General features: G+C 41.3%; 1 protein-coding gene across 1 annotated transcript in view; it reads left to right on the forward strand.

Moving 5' to 3' along the window:
* The window catches only part of peli1b (pellino E3 ubiquitin protein ligase 1b), a 42,310-nt gene extending 23,537 nt beyond the window's left edge, over window positions 1-18,773 (forward strand). Inside the window, exons 2-7 of the mRNA XM_062430385.1 lie at window positions 2,633-2,958; window positions 10,526-10,655; window positions 11,880-11,981; window positions 13,565-13,762; window positions 14,237-14,425; window positions 18,160-18,773. Of these exons, the coding sequence (XP_062286369.1) occupies window positions 2,876-2,958; window positions 10,526-10,655; window positions 11,880-11,981; window positions 13,565-13,762; window positions 14,237-14,425; window positions 18,160-18,738 (1,281 nt within the window). The 5' untranslated portion in view covers window positions 2,633-2,875 and the 3' untranslated portion in view covers window positions 18,739-18,773. The remainder of the gene's footprint in view (window positions 1-2,632; window positions 2,959-10,525; window positions 10,656-11,879; window positions 11,982-13,564; window positions 13,763-14,236; window positions 14,426-18,159) is intronic.
* The last annotated feature ends 2,845 nt before the right edge of the window (window positions 18,774-21,618 follow it).

Consider the following 21,618-nt stretch of genomic DNA (forward strand, 5'->3'; position numbering starts at 1 on the left):
AGTGGAAGTAATACGTTATATTTGCATTTGACCTTATTGTGTTTGATTCTGCTGAGCTTTGCATTGTGCATATCGTACCATGCAAGTCAGATCACAGAAAATCATCTACAGTAAGTAACACTTGACGCTTTTCGCTCCCACAGGTTTCCATCCAAATGTAACTATGTTTGTTGAAAACTGGCCAAAGAGACTTGATTTAATGCGTGTTTCAATCCGCTGCTGTGATGTGAATTTTAATGTGGAGTTGGGTCATTGAGAAAAACAACCGGTTGCACAAATTTTCCACTCTGGGATCGTTAAACCATTGCAGAAGAAGAGGGTGCAACAAGTTTAGGGCTGCAACTAAGTGATTAGACATTTGGTCCATAAAATGTCAGAAAATGGAGAAAGACATGGAGCACTGTAAGCAAAGCCCCATGTGACGTCCTCAAATGTCTCGTTTAGTCCACAACACAACAATATTCAGTTTACTGTCATAAAGAAGTAAATAAACCAGAAAATATTCACATGTGAGAAGGAGTCAAAGAATTTGAAAACATGACGCAATACAGTAAATCGCTTAAAAATAGTCATTGCTGCAATTCATTTAATAGGATGTTAAAGTGACATCATGCTTCATGTAGGAGTTTATCTCCAATTTCTTTCTATCAACACACATCATATTTTTGCCATATATATATATATATATATATATATATATATATATATATATATATATAATGTTATTTCATTTAGCTGCAGTTGTTCAATGTTGTGTTTTGAAATGCCCGCTGAACTCATGAATGAAGATTTAGTTAAATTCACACTCTGCACTCTGTCAATTAATATAATCCCTCATCCCGTACTGTACGTCTCATTCAAATACATGAAATATCTTCAATTTTCAGTGCATCACAAATGCTCATACAAACAATTCATTTGGCCCGTACTGAATAATAATATTGCTTCTGTTTGACATCTCTGATGTGTCTGAAATATTTATTTCGAAGGCCTCCGTATGAACTTCTCCCACGCAGTCTGATGGGACTGTATCTGCTTTCCTGCTTTTCATTTCTCAGAGAGAGTGAGAGAATAGCGAGGAACACAAAGCTTCCATCCCCACTCATCATCAAAACACTTTGCTTCCTATGCTTTATTCATGTGTGTCTCTGCATACTCTTAGCAGAAAGGCACTCTGGGAATTGAAGGAGGAAATATTCTGCTTCATATATGGATGTGATATATATATATATGGATCTGGATGTGAAGTGTTATGTTATTGTTTCTATTACTCTAAGATATCTTATTATGTTCATATAATTAGCTTTTATTGCTGAGATAATGGGAGAGAGTGGGGAACATACAGGACCTCATGATGTGAACCTGTTGAACCTGTGATGTTGAGCATACAAGATCTACAACAGGAAGCACCGTCTTTTCTCGCACAGCCTCACTTTCTCTTCCTCTCGCTGTGATTTCCTGTGTATTCAAAGAGCTGTGTTTGTGTTTTTTGAGTCATCCTCTGAAGTCAGCGTTTACAGACACCCACCTGGCTCTGCTAGCACAATAAGTCACATGTACGGCCGACCTTAGTCATGTCCTCGATGCTCCGAGGAATGCTTTTTTTACGTGAATCTTTGCAATCGAATCTCAGGAGATTGGAGTGTGTGGGGGAGTATTTTTGCTTTTTTTTTTTTTTTTTTACCTCCCAGGCAATTTCAGCCATTTACAGTGGCTTGAAATATCTTAGTGGGAATCAGGCTACAGCGGGCTTAAAGGGGTAGTTTTGTTTCTCTCTATTTTTTATTCTCACGCTTTGAAATGTCTTTTTCCTTTCGTACCGTCATGCATGTCGTTGCAAACTCCTCTGCTGACCCTGTTGAGGGAATAGAGCAAGGGGCCACCTGCTTTTTTAATCTGTCAGTGAGACGCTTCATTTGAAAGGTGTAGGAGTCTATGAGCTGCTAATACTGTAACAGAAACAAAAAAAAGATTTGATCCCTCACTGTCATCCCACCCTTAAAGAAGCATGCCACCTGCATTTTTAACCATTAAGTTAACAAGTTTGATCCTTCGCACACATCAGTTTGAAACAGTGCTTTTGGCTGTATTGACGGAGGCGTGTTCTTTAAGGCACTGCTGAGATGACTATGATGAAAAGCGATCCAGGAAGTTTGACAAACAGATCCTCGATTGTTTGTGTGAATGCACCTATAGTTCAAAGCGTCTGAAGGTTTGTCAGATGGTGAAACATGATAAATAAAAATTACGCTATGAGTCTGTAAAGTTCCCAGTGCCCTGACGATTACAAAGTTAATGGTATCAATACACTGTTAGGTTATGAAGTCATTTACAATTCTAGGAATATACTCTTGCAAGTATTTGGTCGGCCAGCCGAGTGTTTTGCCAGATGATATCCTGTTGTTGTGGCATTGTTGAGTCCGCTAAGTCAGCGTTTCTTGACCTCCATGATAATATATGTAATACTTGGACTAAAACTTTTTCTAACTGAAATCTTTAGAAGTTAAAATCTTGAATGTACAATTTACATTTTTAGCTGCTAATTGCATTTAAAACCTGTCACTTCCACTTCAGCCATCTTGATTAAAAACAAACTAATCTTTGTGTTAATCCTTTCTTTGTCGCTCCGCAGGGCAGGACAATCGGCGCCGCGAGAGACGGACACATGAAGCATGAGAGGGTGGAGCTGAGGCTCAGCTGACCCTTCCCCTTTCCTCCTCCTCCTTTCCCCCCCGTGCGCCATTCGATTAGCACCTCCCCCCCTCCCTTACCCTCTTTTCCCCTTCCTGTCTCCCTCACCCTGGTGGATCTCACCCATCTTGCCTCCCCTCCTCTTCCTCCTCCTCTTCCTCCAAACCTCAATCAGCCGTGCCCAATGTACTCCCCGGAGCAGGAAAACATCTCCACCACCGCCTCCACCAAAGTGCCAGTGAAGTATGGAGAGCTCATTGTGCTGGGGTAAGCAACAACATACAGACCCTCGTCATTACATACCGAACACACACCAGAATGATCCAATCAACACTAAAATGATGGTCTAAATAAATTATTCTGTGATGAAATAATGCTCTGATAGTGTTATCAAGATGCACAAATCAACACTATTAAACCCTAATTAAAATCTTACAGTTTTAGCCATATGTCACCTGACCATGCCATTAAAATCTGTGAACGTAGCGGATTATTTTATGCCATATTACATTTTGTCACTGGCAGCTGAAATCATAGTTTTTCCAGTTGTGTCGACTTTTATGTTTCATGTTTGTCCACTTTTGGAAAAGAAAAGTATTTTGTGGATTTGTGGAAAACAACTTTGAGACTTTGACATTAAATTTGGTGATACCTCTGGGAGATGAGGTCTTCTTAGCTGCAGTATGTTGTGTACATGAACTGTGTGCACCTGCCATGATTAACAGTACTGGTCATTTTTGGATCTATGAGTCATAGCTGATAATGATTGGATGTGTTTCTCATAGTTTTTGGCTGTTCTACCTCAGTCCTGTCAATACACTTGCAGTATTTTAAGGCTAGTTTGGAACCACATGGACTGCACATGTAGACCTGTTTTACCTGATTTTAAAATTTGACCTTACACACATGGATTTTCTGGTTTTGGTTCTTATGGTGCACGTATTGAAGACTCTGTTGCTGAATTTCAGTACAAACTGTACCTCCAAGCAGGGGTGTGTGTCGCTGGGTCACCGCCCGTCCTGCAATTCCAATTGTGAAATACAGATTTTATTGAAAAATCGTTTTTATCATAGTTGTGTGTGTGCGTGCGTGCATGCGTATGTGTGTGTGTGTGTGCATACATTTCAGTTGATACTCTCATATAAATTATACATAATTACTGAAATGTATGATGACTAATGAAAACGCAGCCTCCAATCTTTGTCTGCTTGCCAAAGGGTGTACTTTTCCCCCACCCGACGACGGTATGTGTGTGTAACATATTTGGCTTTTCCTGGTGGCCCCTGATTGGTTGATACTGCACGTCCGATCTGGATCTGGGGTGGAATATTTTATGCCTATGAAATGTAGCCAGATTGGGCTATTTTCCGCCCAATTGCTGCTTCCTTATTAGATAACATTTACTCTCCTGAAGGCAGGCCAAGCGTACATGGATCGTTGTGGTACTGTGGTGATAATTGTAAAGTGAAAGCAGCTGCTATGTGGACACCAAAACATACTAAAAAAAAAAAAAACTTGTAGAAACTGCTAGCCTAGCTGCTAGCCTCCAGCAGCTGACTCTCTGCTAAATTATACTGAACATACTCATGGCTAAAAAACACAGAGATACCAAGAGCTGTAGACCCAACTATTGGAAAAAGTCACACCATGCCACCGCCTCCCAGCCATAATGTCATTTGTGTCCCTTTAATCTACTTGTCAGATCCACACACCCGAAACAACAGCGTATAGACATCAGTTATTTAGATACACACTTTTTTTCTCCAGAGGCACCAGAATACAAACCGTTAAGTCTAAATTACCTTCAACAGAAACACACTCTGAGCAACATTATATTGTTATTTTATTTACATGACGTTCCAATGATAGCACAATAGATAATCATAACTCAAGAACAATGGAAACAACAGTGACAAAGAGAGCAAGAGCTATTGCTGTGGTAAAGGTGTCCTTAGGGGGGATATATGTAGGATTTAGAAGCATTTCTAATGGTCAGTTAGCTCGCAAATATCTTCTAACAAGCTTAGACTATGAGTGATTCACTCGAAGATTTGACAAAATGCAGCAGAAAAGGAAAGCAACTTTTTTGTCTGGTTTAGACCATCGAGCACTCAAATCACCTAACATAGTTATGATGAATAATAAAAATCTATTCTTAAATCTATGAGATATGTAATAAAAAGGAAAGAGAAGACATCAAAGGTATCAAAATTGGTTTTTCAGGTGGTGATTCAGTGTAAGAGCTTCTTTTTTTTTCTTTTAAGAAGAGGAGAGATGAACCACATTGCTTCTTATATTACAAGATGAGATGAATGTTGGTGACAAGCAACACTGATACTCATCTTAAACACCTTGGCTTTCTCTCCCCCCCGAGATTCGTTTTGACTGAAGTCCACATACTCAGCTGTAGGAAAAACCCTCCTCCCCACCCTGCATCTTCAGCATAGAAGACATACAACTCTGTCCCAGCCCACTCCACAGAGGAATGCAGATGTCGGAAAGACTCCTCACATGCATAAACACACACACACACACACACACATTTTTTTTCTTGTGCAGCACACACACACACACACACACACACACACATACACATTTTTCATGTCTCGCACAGACACACACACACAGTTGGTCTCTCAGCTGACTCACAGTTTGTTGTTCTGGAGCAGTATTGTCAGGGAGATGACCGTGGAAATTTTCCCTAGTGGAAAAAAACGCAATGAGCAGTAAACGCAGTTCCATGCCTTTACAAGGGAGAACCCCAGTTTTCCGTTTTGCTCGGCTTTTTCCACTCCTAATTTTTTTAAATCTAGGTCAGGCCACCATTTTTAAAGGGTCAACAGGGGCAGTTTTTCGCTGGATGACACGAGTAGTGACACACATTGTACTGCAAGTAAGCCTGCTCTAAGTGTAGCAAACATTTTAATACGCATTACAGTGCTGGAAATGGATACTTATTGTGTGGCCTAAGTGGGAGTTGAGCCCTTAACTCTGGCATTAGCACCAGGTTTTAACCTCTGACCTCTGACAACCTGTTTACTATCAGTAAGCTGCAATTTCGTATAAAGTCACTGCAACATTTCTCCAAGACAAACACATATGAGTAGAAACACACACATAAGACAGCTTTAATATTATATAGAGCGCAGAAGCTTATGCAGTGATTAGTTGCAAATAATCCATCAAATTAGCATTAGGCTTCTCTGAAAGAATGCAATGAAAAATGCAGCTAAAGTAAAAAGCACAATACATTCTCGATCACATCCTAAATTGATGCATTACCGTCCTAAAACTGACCATGTGACCAAGTGCTGACAGCATCCCTCTTTTTGTCACGTTCAGTAGAAGGTGTGAAGTGACTCGTGAAGATAAAGGGTTTCACTTTTCTTTGCCATAAACTTCAAAAGGCATCCTGCACACACCATAACATCTTAGTCAAAGGTGTGTGGGATCAAAACCTGTTAAAAACCAAAGAATCCCACACGCTGTCCATCAATTGAACTCACTCTCTCATACAAAAATGTTTGCTTTCATTTCTCTGTAGCTGATTATACAATTATGGTTTGTTTTAGTTTGCTAGATGAAAGACAATTGCAGTGAATTACTTAGAAGCCAGTATAGAACATTTTAATGATTGTGTAAATTAAAAAGCTTTAGCTGCAGTAAACTCCACCCATCTGGTGCTCCCAGCTGGATGAAACAAGTGCTTGGATTTAACTGTGACTCCTGTGTGACCAAGAACAGACACACACACGCAGATACTAATGGATACTACCCCGTCAACACGTAGCACAGTGTTGTGTCTGACCTCCTCACTAACCCCTGTCCGACATTACCATGTTTGAAGCCCAGTGATGCTAATGGCCTAGTCCAGAGGAATGCTGCGGCGTCTCTGGAGACGATCTGTTTACATGCATACTGGACACCCATGTGGCTTTTTAAACAGCTGTGACATCACTCTATGCGCTGCAGTCCAACCTCCGAATCCACCTCTGTCTGTCTATATACAGTATGTCTGAGATTCTGTATTAGCATAGTAATTGTTTCTACATATATATTTTCATACGTGCAGGTTGAATCTTCACCTCTACTGTATGCCATAAACCTCAAGTGTCTCTAATGTTATAAGCATAGACATCATCCATAAGTTTGCAGTGGAGCTGGTTTAAAGTCCAGAGTTGCAGCTTATATTTGGTGCGATCTTCTCCATGGAGTGCGAGGTGTTGCCTTTAAAACTCTGGAAACACGCTCCGAAACCTCGGACCCCATAACATTGAGATATCATAATGAAGTAGCTTTAAACTTCCTGAAATATTGCATGACAGCATCCAGTTTGGGTCTTGTTAGTGTAACTCCCGAACCACAAACACAGTCAGTATAACTGCACGCCTGCCGAAAAATCACTTTATTCTTTAAACAGAAACTCTGAAAGTCCGTCTCAGTGGGAGTCCCGGAGCCGGGAGAGCTGGCAGGCGAGCAAACTGTCAATCACTACTTCTGTCGATCAACGCCTGCACACAGCAGCGACATCGAAGCTACTATAAGTCTTTAAATCTTATTAACTTAGCAATAATTTCCAAAATGATCACCAGCACACCTATTAGAGGGGCCTGAATTTAGAGACTAGAAGAGAGAAGTTGACGCTTTTTTTCAGTGGGAGTCAATTGAAATATGGGATTTTGCACTGGTTGCCGTGGTAATTGCCACATGGTTATTTCTGAGACAGCTTCACATGTGGAGACGGAGCTCACTGAAATAAATATTCTCTCTCTGTCTAACAGTTCCCATCTACACGGTGTATATTTGTTTTTTACTGAAGATAAAAATCTACTGTATCGTCTCATATCTACTTTTTAACATCTACTATCTACTAAGCGCTGAATGTTTTTCAAGAAAAATGACCTTGTACATTTTTGGGAGTGTCTATCTTCAGTCTAATAAGTTTGTGATGTTAACACATGTAAACAGAGACACAGTGAATGACTCAATCATAGGCAGCAATTACTCACACAGGCTGTCTTTATATTTTTATGTGTTTACTGTGAAGGTAGCTTGTTGCTGCACACTGGGCTTTAGTTTACTAGTGTTTTCAGGGCACACACTCACAAGCTTGTTGCTAATTGAGAATTGAAGATTAGCGTATGTGTCTGAACACACAAAAACACTTTCTTTTCCTAACTTTGGTCCATCCTGCAACGTACGAACAACCTGTATATGCGCACAAACACACTAACTTCTTTTTTAACCCTCGGCCTTTCTGTCATTGTTTAGAGAACATTTGAATATGTGTATTTACAGGCACACATTGCTGCTACCCATGGGAACCTGGGTTTTAACTGCCAGCAACACTTTGAGCTTTACTCCGGCAGACTGCCCTGCCCTCTCTCCGGATACAGGGCTAAACTTCACCATGGTTACGCTTCTTGCCATGGTTACTCTTCCCAAACGTTGCTGCGGCTCTGTTCTTTCACCATGGTTACTCATAAACCCTCCCAGCGTTGTTTGATCCCAGCAGATCTGCTCTCTCTCCAGTCAAACAAAAACATTTAGCTGCGGGCTGGGCGTCTGTATGACCTGTCTGTGCCGTCTTTACTGGACTCAGTACAGTGGGTGGGTTCATTTAAGGAATCTGATTGGTCAGAGACACGCTCCATACAGGACGGCTCATTGTATTACACTTGTTGCTGTGCAGGATCAAAAAATGGGAGTTGCAGCGTTTAGTCTTGTATTTTCTTATTTATGTTTTCGTATTTTACTTAACAGAAAGTTTTTTAGATATTACACATGCAGTCCTTGTGAAAAACTACACTATGAACTCTACTTATTTTTCTATTTTTCTGTTTCTGTGTCCAGTATGTGGAAACTAGAATCACTAAAAAAGTTCTGAAGCATTAAAAGTTTGCTTTTTGAAAGTTTAGACCAGTGGCACATGCTTAAACGATTTTGGAGATGTCCAAATGTTTGTTGAAAACTGAATTCATTTATTTACTTGTGTGGGAAAACTTCGTCAGCTGAATAATTAAAGGGAAACTTGGCTGATTTTCAACCAGCATTGTGTCTGTCATCACAATGTTTGTAGTATAATGCAATTAAACAATGTTTAACTTCTGTCCATGTTACCTGCACCCAGAGCTTCCTGCAATGATCGACATAACTGACTCCAGTGCACCGTTTTTTTTTGTATAATCCTCGCCCGTTGATTCGATATATCCAAAATCAATTAGGAAAAATGTTTCGTAAATGAATATATGTTTCATTAAACATATGCTCACTAACTTTGTCCCTGAAAGTTTGTCTCAGCACTCGCTGCCTGCGTTCTGCAAATACACCGTCAGTAGATGATTGGACAGGATGTGCGCAATGCATTCTGGTCGTGTAGGATCCCACCTGAAGAGCGGTATGGGGAATCTACAGCCTTTTTCTCAGTTTTCTCCAGTTATGGGGCACCGATTTAAAAAATAATTGCACTCTTCTACCACATACCACAGTTTTAAGAAATCATCACATTCACAGTGGTGAATTCACTCTTTAAATATAATATTTGTTGATATTGCAACACATTTTAAAAGATCCCAAATTTAAAGTATGATGATTTCAATAGCTGAAAAAACAATGAATAATGACAGTAATTCAATATATGAATAATGCTTCAAAATCCGTTGAACGAAACTTACAAAAGTCATAACTAATAAAATAAAAAGCTGTTGGAAGAATTGAATCTCTGATCAGGTCCGTGCCATCTTTCGCTGAATTACGACATTGCATTTATTGCAGTTTGAGTACGATGACAGTACATCAGTGAAGTCACAGGAGTCCATAACTTTTTGCGGCTTCTGGATGTCATAACAATGTTAAAGTGGCGAGCAGTGTTTATGTATGTGGTAATGTTTACAAAGCCACGGTGCTGCTAGCAGGAATATCACTTCACGCTGGTGACGGCTTATCGAAAACACGTGTGCGCAGTAAGGAATAAAACCTCTGTATATTCAGGGAATAGGCAATTTGAGTGTGCTTCACATGCATTTATACCTGGAAATCCAATAGCTCCACCGCAGCGGTTAAATTATTGGCTGCACTTTATACGAGTTCCTTCACCAATCCAAAACTTTTGCTTATTATTGTTTTTTGCATTATTGGTGTCGATGGCTACGTTTCGCTTTCTTGACTGAGATATATTGATTTTTATGATGCTTCTTTTTTTGGGAGCCCCTCTTCTTGCATTGAAGCATCGACTGCAGCTGGATCAGTTTAAGCCACTTCTCAGAAACGATATTTTCTGGCTACTAACTAAACACACACACATACACACCTATATATACTGTATATACAAACATACCGTTCACAGTGTTTTCTTACTTAAGGATATTAAGCAAGAAACACACTCTCAGAGACACAACAGCACAGTCACGGTGTTGTCGGGACTCACAGAGACTCTATTCTGTCGGAGGGAACGCCTCTGTTTATTCCCCTTTCCTCAACCATGTATCAGGGCTAAATGAGACTCTCTGTGTGTTTATTTTCTCAGCCTTTCAGGGGGTTATGTTTGGAGGACTTTGTTGTTTATGAGGACATGATGTGCTTTCGTAAAAAAAAGAAAAAAAAAGATGCATGCATGTATGAAAAGTATAGGCTGCTTTTTGTGTGTGAATATGTGTGTGCGTGGTCTTAGGGGCACGAAGGGAGTGCACCAAATGCCTCAAACATTTTCCACAATGTTTTTCCAGCGTATTATACAGCTGCTCAGACAATAATACCCTATTGTTTTTTTTTTTTGGTGTGTGATTGTGTGTGTGTGTTTATGTCTTTGCGTGCGTGTGTGCATATGTATGTGCAGGTACAATGGCTCTCTGCCCAATGGGGACCGAGGCAGACGTAAAAGCCGTTTTGCACTTTGTAAGAGACCGAAGGCAAACGGGGTGAAACCCAGCACAGTTCACGTCGCCTGCTCTCCACAGGCAGCCAAGGTAAAACACGCACACACACACACACATACACACAAACACAATACAGTATCATTTAGTCAACCCAGGGACCACAAAACTGCAGCCACTGAAACCCAACACATCAGCAGTTTTCTTCCTTCTTGAAAGTTTACGCTGTGATTTAAGTTTCAAGTTCAAGTCTTCCTATTACATAGTGAATAATTCAAAATACACACTGCACGTATCGGTTAGAAAATGGCTTTCTTTCCTCCGTCTTTTGCAGAGGTTCTCTTTGTAGGTGTGTGATTTTGTTTGTCTGACAACATCAAATAAAACACCCAGTTCAGTTGAGTTGACCTGCGCTGCTCCACCAAAAGGCTTTTGTGAAATTCTGTTTGCTTTTGTGTCCTGTGATATAAAAGTATCACACACACACACACACACACACACACACACACACACACACACACACACACACACACACACACACACACACACCATCAAGACAGAAAAAGAAGGCACGAATATTCAGCAAACCTTTGCAGAAAAACTCAAAAGACTGTCAAGAGTTGAAAAAAAAGGTATTTGAACGATGTTTTTTTACACAGCGTTTAACTGGAACACGCTGAAGGTTTATAAGAGAAACAAATGTGAACGGTTCAGTGGAAGGTAACAGAGCGTTTTCCACCAAAAAGTCCTGGGAAGCATATGTCTGTGTGTTTCCATCATCAGTTATAAAGCTGGCCAGAAATCCTCCAAAATCTGTTAAATTAACTGGAGGACAGAAAGTGGTGTGTGTGTGTGTGTGTGAGTGTGAGGACCTTTGCTTCTATGGTTTAACATCTGTACTTAATGTATTTTTGTCTGTGGACACTCTCTCTCTCACACACACACACACACACACACACACACACACACACAAACACCCACACACACACACATACACACACAGAGGCCAGCTTTTGGTAATTTAGAGTCTGGAAGAGTGATTGTCCTTTTCTGTCCTGTGGGTGGTCCTGAATGACAGAAAAGGGGGCTGAATTAGGGTCCAGAAAGTGACTATATAACTGAACTCTTCACCCTCTCCACCCTTCCTCTGTCCATCTATTGTTCTCAGCGAGCAGATGTCAGAGCTGTTTTTGTTATCAAGCATGTTAAGGTTCATCCCTCTTGTGGATTTTAAACGAAGGGGTTTGATCGGAGAGCGCCTAAAGGTCTTCTTCTGTATTGATCTCTCCTTTTCTTTTCCCTCCACGTCCCTACCAGGCCATAAGCAACAAAGACCAGCACAGCATCTCGTACACTTTGTCTCGAGCCCAGACGGTGGTGGTGGAGTACACCCATGACAGCAATACAGACATGTTCCAGGTAACAAGCCTCAACTTTTACCACCAGGACTGGAGCCTTACAACCAATTTACAGTCCTACTTTTCCCCCCACTTTACTGCTTTACTACTCACCCATACCGGCTTAAATGAGAGTTAGTAATATTTTAAAAAGTGTCAGCAGCCTTATGGTATTTAATTTGATAGAGTGCATTTAATTTAGGTGAAAATCATTAAGATGGTGATGTGCACTGCAGCAAAATTGTCTTTTGTAATTAGTCGTCTTTATCTGAATATTGTGCAGTATAATTTAGACAGTTATTGAACACATAGCTCTATAAGTCCTATAAGGTATAAACCTAATTTAACCTGCACATTTTGGGTCATCTCTATGGATGGAAAACCCAGAGCTGCATAAATCGTTGAGCTTAGGTTCATCTTTGACATTGGAAACAGCAGTTTAGGAAAACTCATCTCCAGTTCGTTGCTGTTGTGGAGCTTTTTAATCAGATTTTTCTTCTTCTTTTGGATCCTGATTAGCTGCCACACAGCGGTTACTACGGCAACAGCAACAGCAACAATAAAACAAACAGCAATTTAAAATCAAATTGATCAATGAAGCCAGAAAACACAAACCAAGCCAAATATAATGATAAAAAATGAGTGAAAATAAACGTACAATAAAAACGACTAACAACACTAATTTGTCAAGTTAGAAACAAAAAGAAAATAAACATAATAAAACAAAGTTCCAACACTGTTAGAGTAACGTTATGAAGGATTCATCAGATTTTGGTTTAAAGTAAAAAAAGAAAATCTGCTTTTCATTTGTCTTATTTTCACATCACATGATCTCATCAGCATGGAGACGGAGTTTGCCCAGTTTGTCTTTGAATCGAAGACGTTCAAATTTCCATTTTCTGAGCACTTTAATGACTTCTCGTCCATTCTGGCTTAAAATCTCAGGTTAGAGTTCATTCTCGAGCTCGGAAACAAAATTTTGTTAACTGTTGTAGAGCTTTCGATTATGCCACATAACTCTTGAAATGAGATGTGTGTGAACTGTGAAGGTTTCCTATTTTACTCAGCGTTTCACATCATCATCATTTATATTATTCATCTCAAGACAGACAAGGACGAAATGTGTCTTTCTAGAGCTGACTAGTGTCTTTTAAAGTCACCTCGTTCTTTGCCTGATTATAGCATTAATGCTCCGGGAGGCAGTGATTATGGCAGAGTGGTGATTCAGGTAGCTGTCAGGGGCAGCTAAGTGCCCATCATCATAGTACAGAATGTCCCTAACGTTATTATAGGTTTTAGAGTAGCTAGTTAGACATGCAACCGGCTAAAAACTCGTCTCCAAGGTCATCGACATACATGCAGTTTAAAATGAGAAAGCTGTTTCTATTTTCAGTTGAACATTATTAGCCTGGCATCATTTACCTGTTTAATTCTTGCTATATTTCAACATTTTAAAGGATGTACATGCTGTTTTATACTCACAAAAGCTGGTTTTGTTTCTATTTTAGCCGTTTTATAGTCTCTCATACAGTAGCTGGAACAAAATGTCGACTTATCTCGTGTGAAACTTGTCAGAACACATCTTCATCTCTCTCTCCCCACCAGATCGGGCGATCGACGGAGAGCCCCATAGACTTTGTAGTGACGGACACGGTGGCGGGCAGCCAGAGTAACGCAGACACCCAGTCAGTCCAAAGCACTATTTCCCGCTTCGCCTGCCGCATCATGTGCCAGCGCACGCCGCCTTACACCGCACGCATCTACGCCGCAGGCTTTGACTCCTCCAAGAACATCTTCCTCGGGGTGAGCTGCCTTAACGTCTGCTGCTCCAGAAATGTGTAGGCGAGAGCGACAGAGGAAGATGAAAGAGGAAATGAAAGAATCACAAGGAAATAAGAGGGGAAAATTGGAAAGGAAAGCAGAGACGTACTGGTTATGTTCTGATAATATAATATCTCTATCTCTATCTTTAACCAAGGCAACACTGAACTTGCCCAAAAAGATAAAAATCTTGCTTTTTTTTTTCTCAATTTGTAGCGTCTCATTTAGATGTTTTGGCATCAGTGTGCTCAACAGCATGCTGCTAAACATGTCAAGAATTTTCCATTACTCTGTTTCCTTCCTATATTGTGCTCTGCTCCCTGTTGAGCCGTTTGTGGTTGAGTGCTGACAGAGTTGGCCAGCTTCCAGTGTAAATAACAATATACGAATAACATATAAAATGCATTTGTTCCCGTACTGATCACACCTCCCCATGTTTTGTTTTTTTTTTCTCAGGAGAAAGCTGCAAAGTGGAAGACGTCGGACGGACAAATGGACGGGTTGACCACCAACGGCGTGCTGGTGATGCACCCTCGACACGGCTTCACCCAGGACTCCAAGCCGGGAGTCTGGAGGGAGATCTCAGTCTGCGGGAACGTCTTCACCCTGCGTGAGACCCGCTCGGCACAGCAGCGAGGAAAGATGGTGAGAGAAGATACAAAACACAAATTCAACCACTGAAGAGCTTTGTGTTTCACGCTCAAGATGTGTTCGCTGAGCATGTATTTCAAGCCTGTGCCAGTGGCTTTAGATTGTGGCTTTAGATTAACCTTAATAGAGAGGAGCTGCTTTGGAAAAGAGCAGCATTTATGTGTTTTCTAAATGTGAGAATTTGACCTTTTTTAAAGAAGACACACAATGTTGAATATCTTTTATTTAAGCCCTCTAATGACAACAAAGAGGCAGAGAGTGTTTTAGCACCCAGGCGGCTGACACTCCACAACTATTAAAACCATTAAAATGAACAAAGAGGTCGCAGAGAAGTTGGTTTTAGTTGCTGCTCTCATTTTAAAAGTTCAATATGGAGCAAACTTGGATGTAAGTGATGAGTTGGACATGAGTTCAGTTTACTGCGTGACCAGATTTTTGAAATTATACACATCTGTTCTTTTTCCTCCTCGTCCGTCCACTTCCTGTCTCTCACACTCACGCACCGACACAGTTACTCTGGCAGGAAGAGGTCAGCCACAGCTTAACACCACCAGGAGGTTATCACGATGCCGTCTCCACGGCAACAGGCCGGGCTGTCAAAGCTGTGTGTAACAGGACCTTGTAAGGGGATCCTCCAGCTGACGTTAGAGCCTTTCAGCCAATCGTAGTGCACCTGCTCGTCTTGCCAGCGTGGCCACCGGTAGCATGTGGATTGGATTTAAGTTGTTGTCAATATATAGGATTAGATATTTGTTTTAAATGGATTTCACTCAACATTCTCTCTTCTCCATCTTTCCCTTCCACACAAACGCATAGTGAATGAGTCTGCAGTTTAAACATGAACCTGTCTCTTTATCTGGACTCCCACCTGTTTTCTAGTCTGTCCAGTGCAGCACAAATGAGCCGCTCCTTTATCTCCGTCTGCCCTTTTACATCCACAGAGTTAACTGTGTGTGCTTTATGCGCCACCACAGAAACCGCTCATTATTTCACAGTTGATTGACAATTTAGATAGTCGTGCTGTGGGAAAGCATCTATTTTCATTATGTACGGTGATGGAACATGATGGGGTGTAATTGCTGTGCTGATTGAACACAGGAGTGAGTCTTTTCTCATTTTGGGTGACGGTGAAGCTGTAACAGAGACAAAATCTGAGATTTTTGGACACATTTTGAAGGTTTATGTGAGTTAAAGGAGATACTATTATGCAGATGTAAAGAGACAAACCCAAATCAATTTGTCGCTCACTGACAACATTTTTCCTGGAGTTTGATTTTCAGATAATTCACATTTAGAGTGTACTAAACCTGCAATGATTCATCGATTCAACTGATTGATTGTTTCAAGTAATTAAAAAAAAGAAGAGATTGATTAAAAAATCGAAGACATCATCGTGAATAACATGTTTTTCTGGGTTTCTTTTTTTTTACATTTCACTAACAATCAATCAAATAATAAAGAATATAATAATAATTGGCAGATTATGAATTATTAGTTGGAGCTCCCTCCCTTCGATGCCTTACAGTGGGATGACTGCTCTGCTGTAGCCAAGGTTAACATCTGAAGGACGTTCTGATTGAATGGGAGGAGAAAGTCCGCTCAGCAAGTCTGCCAGAAAGCGGCCTGGGCTGACCATAACTTGTGTACACACATACGTGTACGTGTGTGTGTGTGTGTTAATACAGTAGACACCCAAGCTATTATGTTGAATGTTTTTTTTATTGTTTCATTTTCCGTCAAATTTCCATCTTTAGAAACACATGCCACCTAAAAGTGTTGAAATGAAACGATGTGTTTATTTAATACAAAGCTGTAAACATCTGTAATAAATTATTGCGAGGTGAAAAGGACTCGTGAGTGTGTTCTTTTGAGTTTTTGAAAAGACTCAGCCCTGCCAGAGGGTCAGCAGGTTGTCCTTCTGCAGTTTGTCACAAGGTTGAAGCCAGCGTAATTAGGAGTATCTTACAATGCAGTTTGCACACACACACACACACACACACACACACACACACACACACACACACACACACACACACACACACACACACACACACACACACACACACACACACACAAACACACACACACACACACACATACACACACACACAAACACACAAACACTGTTTTTTTACTGTGTGTGTGTGCTGCGGGGCTGTTGTGAGTCTAACAAATGAGCAGAATACAGTGTCTGAGCCCCTGCTGTGTTTAATAAAAGCTTTTGTGCTGATAAATGATTTGCTTCAGTGTAATTAAATTATAAGTGTGTGTCTGGTGAGAGTTTGTCTATGTTCACATGGATGGAATCGACTCACTCAGATTGTAACACTTGAATGAGGCTTTTTATTGATCAGGCAAACAGTTTTTTATGTTGCAGTAAGTTAATGATTAAAGGAGGGGCCTTGTGAGCAGAAGTAAAGTAAGTGAGTAAAAACAACACTGAAGTCGTTCCAGTTGCTCGTTGGGTTAAAAGCAGACAGACTGTGGTTTTACTGGGCAGATGTGAATGTGTGTGTGTGTGTGTGTGTGTGTGTGTGTGTGTGTGTGTGTGTGTGTTTGATTGCGACGCTGACATAAAGAGGCACACATGCACTCAGCTCAGCGAATCTTCCCGGGATGAATGAAGGTTAAAAACTGTCACCAGGAGGGACACATCAGCTCGTGGTAGTGCAATGCTGCCGCCTCAGAAACGTGTTTGCCCCGAGACACTCGGTGACCTCGATGTCAGCATCATAAGTGATCTCATCAGAAATCCATGGGAGCTCCCCCTCCCTCATTCATGTGTGACTTTTAAAAAATACTTTCTTATATCTTCTAGGTTTTTTTCCTGTCTTCCCCCTCACTTTTATCTAAATGTGGAAATTCCCATTCTATCTGACTGTGCACCACCCAAACTCAGTGCCTTTGTTACTAAATCTTCCAGCTGCTCTTTCTTCTGTCCCCTGTCGTCATTCTTTTGATTCTCCCATGTCATCTTGCCACCAGCTGTTTGTCCCCTGACTCCTCTCTGAGACACGCAGAACCTCTGAGGCACAGATGGAAAAACTCGTGTTATACTGCCACCTGGTGGTCATATATGAGTACTCCAAACAGCAGCAGGCGGCAATCATCCAACAAAAACCATTCAGTCACTAATCTGTTGATCCTGTTTGGGGTCATGTGGGGTTGGAACCTATCCCAGCATGCTTTGGGATAGATGTGAGATGGGAAACACTGGATGGGTCGCAAATCCATCCGAGAGTCTGGAGACAGAATAATACAAGTGATGAAATAATTGAGAATATCTTCTGAATGAAGTGAGGCTGGAAAAAACGAATAAAATGAAAAGTTACAGTATGTATTATAGTTATTTGTTGCCAAGCTGGCTGCAGGACTTGAGCAATGACTGTGTTGGTCAGCCAGTTCTGAAATGACATGTATTTGTGGTCCCTGTTTGGTTTTTTAATCTTACTGACTGTGGTGATCAGCTGAGCACTATGAGCTTCACATTTTAAGGCTTTTTTGCATGTATATCAATGTGATTTGTCACAGACATTCATGTTTTCCTCAGTATGTATTGTAATGACTTTAATGTGATTTCCTGACTTTTCATTGCTCACCATCATAAGTTAATCTGATATTTATTAAACTCTGAATATGACCTGCTGTATTTTGTGTTTTTATACTGAAGTTGTCTGCAGCAGCTTCCTCTCTTTAACCTCTCTGTCTGTCTGTGTTTCTCTCTTTAGGTGGACACTGAAAGCCAGGAGCTGGTCGACGGCTCTCTCATCGACCTCTGCGGTGCGACCCTGCTGTGGCGCACAGCCGAAGGCCTGTCGCGCACGCCCACCCTCAAGCACCTGGAGGCGCTGCGGCAGGAGATCAACGCGGCCCGGCCTCAGTGCCCCGTGGGTTTCAACACACTGGCCTTTCCCTCCATGCGTCGCAAGGACACGCCGGACGAGAAGCAGCCCTGGGTCTACCTCCATTGTGGCCACGTGCATGGCTACCACAACTGGGGCAACCACCGTGAGGAGAGGGAGGGCCGGGAGGGCCGCCACAGGGAGTGCCCCATGTGCCGAGCTAAAGGGCCCTACGTGCCGCTGTGGCTGGGCTGCGAGGCGGGTTTTTACGTGGACGCCGCCCCACCGACTCACGCCTTCAGCCCCTGCGGCCATGTTTGCTCAGATAAGACGGCGGCCTTCTGGAGTCAGATCCCGCTGCCCCACGGCACACACACCTTCCACGCCGCCTGCCCTTTCTGCGCCCAACAGCTGAGTGGCGAGCAGGGATTCGTCAGACTCATCTTCCAGGGACCCCTCGACTAGCGGGGGCGGCTTCCCAGCATCCTTTGGGAGAGGCAGAGCGGGGAGTTGTTGTTTTTTTTTGTCTGGACGCTAACCTTGATCTGCCCCCCAGATTTGGTTTCTTTCCTCTGCAGTTGGAATATGAACTTTTTTCTGGACTTTTTGTCTCTTTCTCATTTTTAAGTGACCTTTGTATTGCTTTTTCATGAATGATGACAAAGATTTCTATATTTTCATGTGAAACCAGAGACACAAAAACCAAACAAAGAACACTGCTGGGTAAAAAAATGTTTTTGTTTCTCAAAAGAACTTTCAACAACAGTATTTATCTAAATTACTAATATACCGTAGTGCAAATATACGGTTTTTATTCATGTTTATTGTTGCAATATACATCTGTGTACATCTCTTAGAGCTAATTTAAACAAAGATGTTTATTTATGGCCCAGGAACCATTGCTTCATCCTTTATCTGTCAGATATGCCGAACTTCAATACTATTAAGCATTTTACGTTTAAAACACAGTATATTGTTGATCAGATATAAAGTTCTAGGTGTGTCCTGAGGGTTTCGTTCCGTGTCTTTCCCCATATTCACCTTTCAGATCTGTTTGTCGTATTTATACACCCCCCCCCCCCTTCTGGCGTGCTCTCACTTCGTATAACGTGTGTGTTAACCCTTCAGTTGCACTTCTCTCTCTCATTAGTCATCGCCATGGCCTTTTTTCACATTCAAAGCAATAGATTTGGAATGGAAACCTCCTAAAGCATTATGGGAAACTGAGTATTCAAAGGTGCCTGCGTAAAGAGCCTGAATGACAGTTCCCTCCCTTTAAAGTCCGAGTGAAATCTTTTACTGTGGGTGAGTGAATCTGATCACAGGTTAGCCATGAAACCGCAGCTATGTAGCTTAAGTCACACATCATGAAGACACACACACACACATATACACACACACATAAACAGACCTGGTCAAATGCTTTTTATTTTAGTGGAAGTAGAGGGCAATTTGAACGCTGTCAGCATAGAAACTACAAAACTAAGAATGGGAAGTAAACCAGTAGCCGAGCAGCTTGGACAGTGTCTAGTTTATTTTTGCTGTGATATTTTGGGCTCAGATGCACAATCACAGTCAGACTGATGGTTAATATTTTACCAGATACAGTATTCTAATCAGTATTAATCTTTGCATTAAGCTAAAAGCTCCACTTTTCTTTTAACGTTTGAAACTGCCACAGACATTTGAAATGAGTTTTGCCGGTATCGTGGTCGTCTGTGAGTAACTGTGCGTCCTGCTGGAGGCTGAAAGTGACTCAGCACAGATCCCCTTTACCATGTCAGGCATGATTTGATTAGCCATAATTGCATTGATGCAAACAAGGAATTGAGACAGTTGAAGTCATTTTAGTTTGCTTTAATTCTTATGAAGCAGGAAGCCCCCCCGAGCCCCATGTGATGAATGAATATCAAGCAAGAAATAGACAACTGTAGCTGTTTGACTCAGGTTTGATACACACAAACACATGCATGGCTTCATTTCTTCAATCCAAGCTGCAAAATCCTCTTTGTGTGTGTGTGTGTGTGTGTGTGTGTGTGTGTGTGTGTGTGTGTGTGTGTGTGTGTGTGTGTGTGTGTGTGTGTGTGTGTGTGTGTGTGTGTGTGTGTGTGTTAATTTGTGCTTTCTAAACCGTGAAAAAGTATCAGGGCTGCCTGTTCTTCTGTGAAAACTCTGACTATACAATAACTCATATATTTATATTATATGATAGCTAATAATACACTTGCTGAATGAATTATTGTCTCTGTAACAAAATCACAATTTGAACAAGTGCAATTCAATTAACAGTGTCTTAAGCTTTTCTAAAGAGTAATTGACCAGATTAGTCCACCGTATGCTAAATTATTAACTGTTTTTATATTAAAATAGTTATAGGAAAGAGGGAATATATATATTTAGGGGCATTTTATGCCTTGAAAGCGAAATGAAGGTTCCCAATTTAATGTAATCCAGAGACGCTGCAGTTCAGGTCTTCGCCTGAACCCACAAGAGATTACCTGCTGATGATTTTAATTATAACTTACATGATTATATAACATTTCACCACCTGCCACCTGTGCTCAGCTGTAGTTAATTAACACCAGAGGATCTAAATAACAAGTAACTGCATTAATTTATTCAGCTTTATACAGAAGCTCAAAGCAGAGACGGCAGTCCTGATAGTTTTAATGATATTTCGCGTGTTAAAGCACAAATGAAAGGTTCCCGCAGCGTTACACACAACACATCCTGCGACGTCACTGTGGTTCGTCCACTTTACTTCCACTCATGCAGCCACAGGCAGCGTAAGAGCGAGACACGCACTCGTACTGTAGAAACTCTCCATCCAACAGTGAAGCAGCTTTACTGATCAGAGTCACTTCCAAACAACACGTTCTTTGATGTATACACACACAAAGCTTCAGTTCTGCATGTGAGGTCTGAATTCAAAATCTGCAGGTATCAGTAGCATATGTGTGGGTGTTTGTGTGTTTGTGTGTGTGAGAGTGTGTAAGAGAGAGAGAGAGAGATTGTAATTTATGTGTCCATGATGATTGTATGTGTACAGTTTTCAGTTTGTGTGTTGTTCACTCAGTAGTTCTCCATCGGTATCCCTCCCACCTGCTCGGAATGCAACACACTAACTCACCTCAGGGAGAAAAAAAAAAAAGATTACCTGTGTCACATCCACACACACACACAGACACACACACATTCATACACACACAGACACACACGCAGCGCTAAAGGTCTTCTGAGGATACCTCATCAGTAAAAAAAACTCCACCCTGGATTTTGTGTCTTGCCTCTCCTTCACCGTGTCTGTCTCCTCTGTGGATTAAAGTGTGTGAGTAAGGGCTCCAC

The sequence above is a fragment of the Scomber scombrus genome, chromosome 12, assembly GCF_963691925.1.
Source record: "Scomber scombrus chromosome 12, fScoSco1.1, whole genome shotgun sequence".
In the NCBI taxonomy this organism is placed as follows: domain Eukaryota; kingdom Metazoa; phylum Chordata; class Actinopteri; order Scombriformes; family Scombridae; genus Scomber; species Scomber scombrus.